Source organism: Protomyctophum parallelum, assembly GCF_964188405.1.
Source record: "Protomyctophum parallelum genome assembly, chromosome: 5".
NCBI classification, from domain to species: Eukaryota; Metazoa; Chordata; class Actinopteri; order Myctophiformes; family Myctophidae; genus Protomyctophum; species Protomyctophum parallelum.
The window spans coordinates 23,941,030-23,953,309 of record NC_139702.1 but is presented as its reverse complement, the minus strand read 5'-3'; the positions used below and the strand labels follow the sequence as shown (position 1 = coordinate 23,953,309).

Below are 12,280 nucleotides of genomic sequence, written 5' to 3'. Positions count from 1 at the left end.
AGGAATGGGCATTGTTTAGTTATTTGTTAGATGGAGTTATGAAGTGAAATAAAACAAAATTACCACAGTCATGCTTTCCAATGAACGCAGCTCGCAGGCGGTAGCAGCATCATGTAAACTACAGTTCCCCAGTAGAGGGCAGTATTTGAACATATTAAAATGATTGAGGCACGACGTCAATGTACAGAGTGCAGACAATGGAACAAGAAACATTACATTTCGGTGGGCTAGAAACGGACGTCCCCAAATATTGATAGTTAGGACAGGGCTTTTAATAGGAGGTGGAACCAAATGGACCGGTACGTTCGTGGCCTAATGCATAGGGGTCCATGGAATGTAAAAAGTTTGAAGCAAACTGCGGCAGACTTTGTGTGGTCACCACCTAGCCCAAACATTTAGATTCTCGTACGTAGAGGTTTTTTTCGATTCGCTAGAATCGAAAAAAACCCTCTACGTCGTAGAGGGTTTTTTTCGATTCTAGCTCCACTCCACTCCACTATGGCCAGGCCTCTGGTGGTACCAGAAACCTTCCTGAACATCATGACAAGGATGGGTGTGTGTGTGTGTGTGTGTGTGTGTGTGTGGGGAGCCCTGTTTGCGTTGTGCCGAGCACTGCCGACGATGCGTTCACGGATCACAACAAACTAAACGGTGACAACGCACTGAACGCAGTGGCTTAAAAACTGGAACTACTATAAAAGTGTAAGGAGGATATTTTTTACCATGCAGCAGCTGCACGTAAAAACTGCAGTGGTGGACGTCTCGGACTAGTCAGACTAGCCCTGAAACTGATTATCATGCTCGTGAAGTACGAGCGTCATGTTGTGAACCATGGCTAGGAGTCAGACGGACCGGCTATTGCTCCAGTGAAATTGGTTGACATCCAGGCCGGTGTTGACTTGAGGTCCCAGCACAAATGAGTGCCGTTCAAATCTCCCTCCTGTGTGAATTGGATGGGATAGGTTAGGTTTACGCTACTGTATTTGTTTGACGTATTTTAATGTGGTACCGGCCCCGGCCGGAGAGCCAAATATATTCTGAGGTGGTACTTGGTGAGAAAAGGTTGAGAACCACTGCTTTAGAGGACAGGTGGCTGCATCCTGCGGGCTGCGGCCCGCGCGGCAATCAACCGTCAACGTGTTCGGATGGAAATAGTTTTGAACCAATGGCACCGAGCCTCCGGCCCGTGGTAACCAATCACAGTGCGACTTCTTCTTGTAGGCGTGCCTTGCGTCGCAGCCTGGTCCCTCCTCCCTGCATGGCCAGAGTTTGGTTGAGTAGAAGAGAGTACCACTGGATGAGAGAGAGAGCGGGTGCATTGAAAAGAAGGGCATACCGTATGTTTCTCAGGATATTACCAGGATTACAACCTTTTAACTGCTGGATATACCCACTTATTCCTTCCTCGACACGTTTGCTTCTGTATAACTGCACCAGGTAAGACCGAGGAGGGGAGAATTGGGTGCTGAGAGATAGTTTCTTTGGGTGAAGGATGGAGTGGTTAGCAACGGTAGCTAACGGATTATTGTGCCGTGACTTTTCAATGATGGAGGGGGCACGCACACAACAAGCTTTGCTAATGTTATCCACACTGACCCGCCGGGAGAGAAATTGTATGTCACTATAAGCAATAAATGAACTACAGATGTACTGTACAATGGGGAGGGGATCGGATCGATAGATGTATTATTGTCTGCCTATTTTTGTACCCCCACCCACATCTTTGAGACTCCCACCCACACCCATGATGGGTGTTGCGGGGCTTCTCTTGCACAGTTAAGCACTTCATCTGATCTAAACTCTACATACAAAATACCAAAGTACAAAGACAATGCAATGGGTGCCTTATAGTTGTTTTACAATGGCGAACGCTGTTGGTTAACGGTTTCCTGTGATGTTTATTTACTAAACCTAATTGAGTGCCCCACATAGAAGGAACCTTGCTTAGTTACATGTCATAGTAGCATTCTGTTTGAGCAGTCGCGTATCCACCACTGACTGCACGCAACTTTGGGCTAACGTTAGCTGGCTAGTTGTCCTAGCCGTTGCAGTTGTTTGGCCTGGCTGTGACATCATCATCACTCAGTTCAGCGCAACGACAGTTGCTTGTCAAAATAACACGTTTACTTTAACCGGGATGAGGTGCAGCAGCAGACAGTTCGTTTCAGGACTGTGAATAGGGCCAATTGCGGATCACTGATAAAATTAGTCTATCAGATTTAGCAGCAGTCTGTCTGCAGCCATTGCTGATCCCTCCATCCCGTGACCTGACCCAGATTCGTGTCTAACCAGTCAGTGCATATTGTAAGCATGGGACCTAAGCTATAAGATCTCTTTACTTTGCGCACACATTAACTGAGGCACAGAATGGTCCTGTTGATATGGCAAACATCAACATCTGTGGTTTTAGTTATTTTGCAGCATGGTAAATTCAATAATCAAGTTTTCCATACAATTCTTTGTCCAGGTCTTTGAAGGCAAAGTTTGTGCTAGTATTGCATTAATATGGAGGGATATAAGAGTGTTCAGATTTTATGGGCTGAAATAAACAATGTTCTTAGAAAATATATTATTCCCTTATAAATTAATATAAATAAGAATGACATTCTTGGAACATTGGAGATCTTTCCTGAAAAATGTCTACTATTAGGATTAACACATTAACTGCTGGTATTAATTAATTCTTAGCCACTGCCACATGATAATATAACTCAATATCATAAGTGACTAGTCACAATATACCTGACAGAAGATGATTTGTTTATTTTTGGAAAACAGATTCTATCTGACGTGATCTAAGCTTTCCGTGTGGTATTATTATTATTTTTTTAAAGATATTTTTTTGCGGCTTACGCCTTTTATTGAGGGACAGACAGTAGGCTGACAGGAAACGGGAGAGAGATGGGGGGATGACATGCAGTAAAGGCCGTGTCGGGTCCGGGAGTCGAACCCGCGGCACACTGCGACTGGATTACCAGTCCGGTGCCCAGACCGTTACGCTACGGCCTGGGCCCCGTGTGGTATTTTCAATCGATAAAAAACGTCTGTGACCCTGGGGTAGCCGGAGCACTTTGGTACTCTATTGAGCTATGAAAATAACCTTAAGGAATGGGTTATCCCTAAAGGGGAAGCAGACTCTGGGTTTAAAAGCATGTGTTTGTTAGTCTGTTTGTTGTATAGTTTCATGTATTGATGTTGTGTAGTTTTTATGCACATGCATAAAGTGAGTGGTAAAGTGAGTTTAACGTCATTTAATCAGATAGGACTTTTCTGTACGGATGTAATGGTGTCAAGGCCAGAAATTAGTTTTGTGCCACTCCAGGTATGATGATGACTATTTATTTTATTTTATTTGTAATTTTGTATTCATCAGGTACCCCCGTGTGGAAGGCACACCCTTTCTCCCTCAAGGACACTATCTTGCATGTACACACACACACACACACACACACACACACACACACACACACACACACACACACACACACAGAGGACATAGGAATGGCAATAGTCTTTTTGCATCCTATCCTTTTGATCGTTGTGTGTGACAATGTATGTAAATGTACATGTTTATTGTTATATCAAAGACTCCTGACTCCTAAAGTAATACTGTATAATTATCTGTACTAGCCCTTACCCGTTGTGAGATATTGCCCTCCCCCCTCCCATCATTATAGTATGATGATGATGGTAATTTTGGATGGCCATTTTTGCAGAAAGCATTTTCACTACATTTTAGCATATAGAATTCATTGTTATTCCAGACTTGGTCTGGCTACTTTTGGACCTCTAGACTCAGCTCCTCAATACATTTTTAGCTACTACATTACAAAAATATGAATGAAAATGTGCTGAGCTCATAGAAACACAATGAGATAAATCCTGATTTATGCTTGGTTGCATGCTGGTGTTGGGCATCGAAAATACTAGCCAATCTACAATCTCACAAGGCTATTGGAGCTTTTGGATCTCGTCAAGTGAGCCTCATAGTTTGCCTTCTCCCCGTAGGTGGTCCACTTAGTTCTGTTTCCTGGCAGTGATGTCAGAGCGCACTGGTCAGGAGGACCCGGAGTGGTACCTCTTTGTGGACCGCGCCGTGGTCTACAACCCAGCCAACCAGGCCGACTGGACGGCCAAGAAGCTGGTGTGGATCCCCTCGGAGCGCCATGGATTCGAGGCGGCCAGCGTCCGCGAGGAGCGCGGGGACGAGGTGGTGCTGGAGCTGGCGGAGAACGGAAAGAAGGCGGTGGTCAACAAGGACGACATCCAGAAGATGAACCCGCCCAAGTTCAGCAAGGTGGAGGACATGGCCGAGCTCACCTGCCTCAACGAGGCCTCCGTACTACACAACCTCAAGGACCGCTACTATTCTGGCCTCATATATGTGAGTATTTTTGTCATCATTTCATTTTTAATTAAGCCTTTATTTATGTAACCAGGCATTTTCATTGAAATAAAAAACGAACGTCTTTTTGGCGCTGTGGCACCTAGGGGGTGGTGAGCTGACCTGTCTGGAAGAGGGTCTGTCTGTGTCTGTTGTAATCTTGCAAACCACTGGACCAATTGGTGCCAAATGTCTTGTGTACAGTGCACACTGCCAGTTGGTCAAGGAAGGAAGTACTGTAAATCACCAAATATTTTGCAAATACATATTCATATTTTGTTTCTTAATTTCTTTCTTCAAATGTTTGAAGATCTGTCGTTCTTCGGCCATATTTGGGCAAGAAGACTGTCATATACAAAGCCAGAAATAATCAATTGGATGTTAATGCTAAAATATTTTCCTCCAAACTCTTCAGCCATGATATCAATACACAGTCTCTGCATTATAGAGACCAAGAAATTACTTGGCCATCTTTAATTGGCCACAATGTCCTAGATAAGCAGCCAATTCCCCTGTCATTATGACCCACTTAGTGACATGCATTCCTGGAATAGCCTTTAGACAGGGAGGTTTTGGATCACCTGAGACTCCTGGTTTCTCTAAAGAATGGAGCCACAATGCCATGTCATTTTATACAATCACGGTCTGCTCATTATGTCTAATTGAGTAGTAACTCAGTAATTTGAGTGATAAAGGTGGCAAACATTGTCATGATGCATTGTGAGCCTCCATGTTGGATATTTTAGCTATTTTATTAAAGTTCTACAATTTTAACGTGCTGCTCAGAATGAAATTATTACAGATTTGATCAAAGTAGATCTCTTGATCAAAAGATTATTTATTTTTCTGCAAAATGTTTTTCACCACACCCTTAAGTGTAAAATAGGCCAGGCCAGGGCCAGGGGTTAATCAATTGAGTCTAAAAACCTAATTGAAAAACTAGCTTCTTTTAAAGTATTCATTCAAAATAATTTAGATTTGAAAGATCTTGAGCAGGATTATCCCTCTTCTTCACTATAGACAGTAGACGCATGCTTGTGTTTTTGATCCTCTTGCACCTAAGAGCAAATGAGCTCATGAATTCTGAATGTGCTTTCGTGTTTATCACTCAATGAGTCGTGAATGATGTGTGCTCCTCCCCATGGGATCTAGACTGAATGAATCACCATCTTCTCAGACTGATTCCGGGGTTTAAAGAAGTGTATGTCCTCAAACATGACCTATATATAGTCACATGATAATTGCCCACTTTTTCCTCCCATGTCTAGTGGGGTAGTCTCTAAAAATAAACTTTAACCAATCAGACCAGCAATGCCTTGCCTTGCTCAAAGATTCCCTGACTTGGGCTGCTTTTGATAAGGAGGCAAGCTTAAGGCTTGTGGGGCCTCTGCCATCTTGGCCACTGTCTGACTGCTGATGGCAGTGTGGCACCCTGCCAAGCTCTCATTTTGAATTACTAAGAGAGGAGGTAGATGTGAGAACATTGACCAATGCTGTGCGCTCTCTCATTATTATCCTGTTGTGGAAGAATCGCCCCCAACAAGGTTATGATAATTCTTTGTTAATTTGAAATTGAGCTTAAATTATTATTCATTTTGTTTATAGTGAACACTGGACACTAGTGTCGGTAGCTCAGTCGATAGAGCACTCGCATCTCGACCGCAAGGTCATGGGTTCGATCCCGGCACTGCCAATTCAGCGTATGAGTAGCACTGCTTGATGTCGTGCGGTAAGTACTGGGAGCTGATGGTAGGTGTTGTGCTCCAGCCTCCACCTCAGCATTCCATCTCCCAGAGGTCTAGCACATTGAAAGTCGGATAGACTCCTGCACCCTGGCTGATGCCGACAATAAGCCTCTCTGAATTACTTACTTGTCTGTTTCATGGCAAAATATATTATTTCCCCAGACCAGAATCCCCTCCCCCCCACTCAAATGGAAAGTGTTGTTGATGCCATCTCTATATCTTGTTCTAAGGGTGGTAGTATGCTGAGTCACACATTAACCCAACTGCCTTAACAGAGCTTTGAGGTTGCTGATATCAACAGCTGTCATGCTCATATTAACTGGAAGTTCTTTGACTGTCCTGAACCAATGCCTGATTCAGAATAACACAAGGTGAACCTCTAAGGCGTATTCTTTTGTTGCAGAGTGCTGTTTAATATGACTTTCTCATTGTATCTATAGTTTTTGTTTGTAAATACATCAAAGATGGGTGGGCTCCAACCTTCTTAGAATGTTTCAATAATCAACCACTACACTCTCCAGTTGGCGGGTCAAGCAGTGATTAGCCGAATCACTGCCTATACAGGCGCGTGGCATCATACGCGGAAGTTGTGTGGGAACGCCTACTTATTGGCAAACAAACACATTTCTGACCTTGACAGCCCTTACATCCTAACATGATTGCAGTAAAAAACATTAAACATTAAAAAAATATTAAACTGGCCTGGGCCGGCTTACGCTTTCTGGCCGTAAGTAACAAACGAACAAGGCGGTTCATTATGGCAAGCTGGTACCTTTGTGGTTATTGTGAACAGTCTGTTGAAACTGTGGTGGACTTGGCGTCGGAACTTGGAACTATATCATTTGCACTCGTGTTGGAACTGAACTGTTTAATTAATCTGAACTTTCAGTTTTAATATATACTGAACTGTTTATTTTGTGTCTGCGCCATTTATTGTGTGTGTGTGTGTGTGTGTGTGTGTAGTGTTACGGTGACTTAAAAAGGGTGTGTAGAGAAAAGTGTGGTTGTGAACAAGCACTTATATGCGCAGCCTTATGTAAGTGTTTTGGCTATAAGACTGAACATTTTGTACTCCTGGCTGGCACTCCGGGCCATTTTGTATTCGGCCAAACCGTTAGAACATATCCAGTATATCCTAGGGTATGTTGTCTGTCGGCTATGATGATTTAGATAACTTAGGTGGATATATTTATTTTGGATGTGTTGTACCCCAGCCTCCAGGTGAGGCTTAACAAGGGGGGGCGGGGTTGTTCATTTGAGAGAGCAGTGTGATGGAGCAGTATGAAGCTGCGGAGAGATTTCAAATGGTCTGGAAATTTTATTTCAAATACTGTAACAACAACACAAATAATGTGCATGATGTATCGCCCATTGTTTCAGACTTTTGATTTAGTCTAGGAGGCTCTGGACCTTTTTATGTTGTAGCCATGCTTTGCCAGAAATTGACCCAAACCCCAAAGCCAAAGAACCCCCCCAAGTGTGTAGCTAGTGGAGGTTAACAGTTTAGGGTTACATGCCTGTAGAACTGTGGTCAGCTGCTTAGCATTCCTGAGCCCCTTCATGGCCCTGTTCTCTTTTTGATGTGTGTTTGACCTTATATTCAGGCCAATGAAACATAAGGTTGACCCATTTTGACCTGAGATCAGATTCTAAAAATCTACATCCTGACAGTTTTCTGAAAAAGCTATGTTTCTATGTCAGTCGTTCTTCGATTTTTCAAAAATAGCAGACCTACAAGCTCGTAGCGCGCCATTTTTTCAATAGCTAAAGCATAACATAATGCCAACACCAAAATGGGTTCCCGCCCAAAATGGGTTAAAGTACATGATGACTTCCATTCACACAGCGGGCAGTGGGTGTGTGAGGCTGATTACTTAGCTTTTTAAAAGTATTGACAAGAGTTATGTAGTTTTAAAAAAGATGATCTTTTCAAAGATTAATAATACTAGCCCTTACCCGTTGTGAGATATTTCCCCCCCCCCCCCCCTGGTGGCCGCGGGGGGTACTGCGCCCGGTGCGTTTTTAATGCACTAATAAATTCATTAATAATCATTAATGTGTCAAATCAAAAAAAGGGCTTTGTTACGCCCTCCATATTCATATGGTCAATGCCTGTGTGAGCGATTGGTGCAGGCAATGAGGAGCTACGGCTCTGACACTACGGCTCTGACACAGACAGACAGACAGACATTGTTGCGAACGCAGTGAGCCACTTACTATGACAGCAAGGGCTGAATGTCTGTCTGTGTGTCTGTGTGTCTGTCTGTCCCGCTGTTACACCACCCGCCCGCCACCAGAGGGCGCAGCTGTAGCACACACACACACACACACACACACACACACACACACACACACACACACACACACAACCACACACACACGAGCTGCGTTCGCTTCCCGCGTTTGCGCGTCTTACTTGTTAGAATTATAGTATGATGATGATTATCTGTTGGATAGTAATATGTACTGTGAGAGAGTGAGAAATAAGTGGAGGGCGCTACAGATTTGTTTAGGCAGATTTGATGCATGCAATCATATCACCATCATCACGCCATCACGGCACCCCATGCTCATTCACGATCCAATCACATACAGTACAGCCACGACCGTATAGCGGATGTACACACCAAACTTTGTTGTCCTGATTGCTATAGACTTTTAGTTGACTAAAGTGGGGAGACCAGGCCATACCCTTCCTAGTTTGAAAGTCTGCAGCATAAGAGAATGAAGTAGGGACAGTAACGGGATGATTCAACGTTTCTAAACGAACACGATAACGTGGTGTATCCAAGTGAATGCTTTCAATGAGGCACCACAAAGTCATCAGTCAATATTACATTAGTTAGAAACATCATCATGTTACCGGTCCAAATGATCTCTATAGTAATGTCATCAAGACAGACCTGTCTGATTGGCTGAGATTTATTACTACCTTGGAGGCCAGAACATGGTTCTGTTTCAGTTGGAGTTGTGCTAAAATTAGCGAATAATCAAATTGATAGCAGTAGAATGATCAACTTTGATTCTGGTCAGACATGCACATCCCTAATTCTGAGGTTCCGCTTTCCTAAGTGTAATTTTGTTTCTAGGACGTACTGCGATCGGCTGGTCGCTAGTAGGCCATACATGGCTGAAGCCCTGTTGCTTAGCTTCATTCATAGATATTTATTTGGAGATTTGCTGATGGCCTTTCAGCTGATTTCAGATTTGCTGAACTCTGAACTGTGGAAATGGATTCCCTTGTGTCCAAGCTTTGGGTAAGATTAGAAGGCAGGTAGTAGTTGTGGCAGGCAGCCGTGTATATCATACCTACAGTACATAAAAATAAAAGCCATCTACAAGCTTCACAAAGTGATGAGTTTTTTCAAAGTATAAAAATAATGAATGTTTGTCATATCTGCCCTGTGCATTTTTTGATTATCGGGCAATATATTCCAGTGTTCAATGCCAAAATACAATTAAATCGTTAATCACAGTTATTTGTGTGAATATTATTCATCAACTTAAATTTGTAATCGTGACAGCCCTATGCTATGCAAGTGTGTTATTGGTATCCTTATTTTATACTGTACAGTTTTGGAAATGGCTGATCTAGAAGGTCACAAGAGCTTGTACTGTAGATGAGCTTAATATCAATATGCTATTTTAACCTACCATGACTTGCCCAAAAATAGGCAGGGTGAAAGTAGTTAATGTGGACAGTCCTTTATCCCAATGCTCCCCAATAATAGACTGGTAGCCAGGCCAGTTCCGAGCCTGGCCTGCTTCCTCCCATCTCTCTGTGTGTAGGCGTCTTGCTCCTAGACTGCAGTCTGCAGAGCCCCTCTAATCCCCCGAGTACCCCCCAGGGACCGCTGTCAAGGCCGGCCAGCTGAGTCATCCCTCTCCCCACTGCCTGTGGGGTGGGGGCTGATTCGTCTGTCTGGCACTGTGCCCACCGTAAGGGGGCCTGGGGTGGGATGGAGGTGGTGGTGGTGGTGGCTGTGGCGTTTGCTTAAGTTGATGGGCCTATTAGACTAGAAAAGTTTGAGAAGTTCTTGGTCTGTGGAATACAACGTTCAGACCCGCAAGGTTCCCAGTTCGAACCCGGGCTCCCCTAGAGTTAGTGTCGAAGTATCCTTGAGCAAGGCTCTGAACCCCTAATTGCTCCCGATATGCAGGTTGGCGCCTTGCATAGTTTCCTCCAGCATCGGTGTGTGAATGCGTGTGTGAATGCAATGCACAGTCTCTGTAAAGCGCCTTGGATAAAGGTGCTATATAAATGCCCCCTTTACCGTCTATTGTATCCCTTTATTTGTGCTATGGTTTGGTCTGCTGGTTGTGGTTAAAGAAATGCATTTTCATGCCCCGTCACAGTGAAATACGGACAGAGTTGCAATTAAACTCTAACAAATTGGCCTAAAGGTGTACATTATTATTAGTTAAATTAGGACCTATGATTTTACTGTGTTGTATACATGGCTGGCCAATGGCCATCTGTTAACCCCCATTTCATCAATCCGCACGCACGCACACACAATCTCCTTGATCAATGCTAATGATATAGTATCAGATATCAGAGTAAATATGTTTGAATCTTATTTTGCAGTACTCTTATTATTGCTACCTATTTTACATATTTTACATTGAATGTCAGCATACAGTAGTTCAGGAACAGCAAGGAAACAAATGTGGTATGCTTTCCAGGGTCTCTTCGCTCACATGGCAGTCGTGTAAAATAACGAAGTAATTTTTTTTTGGATCCAAATATTGTACTTTTACTCCACTACCTTTATTTGAAAACTTTTTTTTATTACACTTGTAGATTTTGATTATTACTACAAAAAAAAACATACATTAACCACTTGAGCCCTATATACGTTTCAGACATTTGAAAATATCTATACATTTGAAAACTTGAAATTAGACAATTCTGTACAATGACTACTTTCGGTACCCATTCTGACCTGAGATCAGATTCTATAAATGTCTTCTACATCCTGACAGTTTTCTGATAAAGCTATGTTTCTATGTCAGTCGTTCTTCGATTTTTCAAAAATAGCAGACCTACAAGCTCGTATCGCGCCACTCGGTGGCGCGATATGAGCTTGTAGATCTGCTATTTTTAAATAGCTAAAGCATGACATGATGCTAACACCAAAATGGGTTCCCGTTCAGAATGGGTTAAGCACATTTTGATACCAATACCAATACCTTTTCTACTGTTACTCAAGTGATTTTTTAATTGTGTCCATTTACTTGTAACAGAGAGGGAGCACATGCTGATCAGTCATACCAAAGATCCGACATGTGGAAATCACCCGTCGCTCCCGAACATGCTGACATGCGTTTCTCCGTGCTTGTGGAAGTTGTGGTTAGGGTTAGGTTAGGGTTTGAGGTAGGTTGTCGGTCTATTGACAGTCGGACCAATAGTATGTCGGAACTAAAGCCTGTGCCCGTACAAAAAAATTCCATCACTGTCGCATGGACAGAGATGCTACTTTTGCTGAAGTACAAAATGTGAGTACCTTTTTCTGTCACATGGAAACAGATGCACACAACATGCTCCCCCAGCATGCTGCGGCCATGTCACCATTGTTCCTAGCTCATACAACTGGGTTTAGCAGGCCCCGCATGGGCCCCCTGCAGCCTGCTGTCTGTCCAGCAAAGACAGCACCATTAGGGGAATTTGGCTTTTGCAGCCCAGCCATGCAGAGATGGAGGGAAGGACGGAGCAGATGGAAATGAAGGGCCTGACCATGCTGGACGCGCAGGGGTCATCAATATGTCTGTCTGTACACGGACAAATGTGTCCATGGCAAAGACTTGAATTCCTTTTTTAATAATAATAATTTTACATTTTGGAAAAAATAGCAATTTACAATTTAGGCATTAAGCAGACTCTCTTAATCCAGAGAGATTTACATTAAGCAATAACGAAAAAGCATGGCATACATCACATACAATAATTATCATGAAACATGCTTAAGCTGAGAACGTAACAGTAGAGTATCTATATAATGAAACTATATATATAAACTATACATACTATACTATATTATACTATACATATGTACTATAAAGTGCTATAACTACATAAAATACAATTCTAGTGCTGTCTACGTAACATGCTATAAGTCTGTGTAAAATGCTATCTTAGTCTACATAAAGA

General features: G+C 43.0%; 1 protein-coding gene across 1 annotated transcript in view; it reads left to right on the top strand.

Moving 5' to 3' along the window:
• Nucleotides 1-1,297: 1,297 nt before the first annotated feature.
• myh10 (myosin, heavy chain 10, non-muscle) overlaps nucleotides 1,298-12,280 on the top strand; it is an 81,262-nt gene continuing 70,279 nt past the window's right edge. Inside the window, exons 1-2 of the mRNA XM_083765658.1 lie at nucleotides 1,298-1,437; nucleotides 4,009-4,384. Of these exons, the coding sequence (XP_083621784.1) occupies nucleotides 4,040-4,384 (345 nt within the window). The 5' untranslated portion in view covers nucleotides 1,298-1,437; nucleotides 4,009-4,039. The remainder of the gene's footprint in view (nucleotides 1,438-4,008; nucleotides 4,385-12,280) is intronic.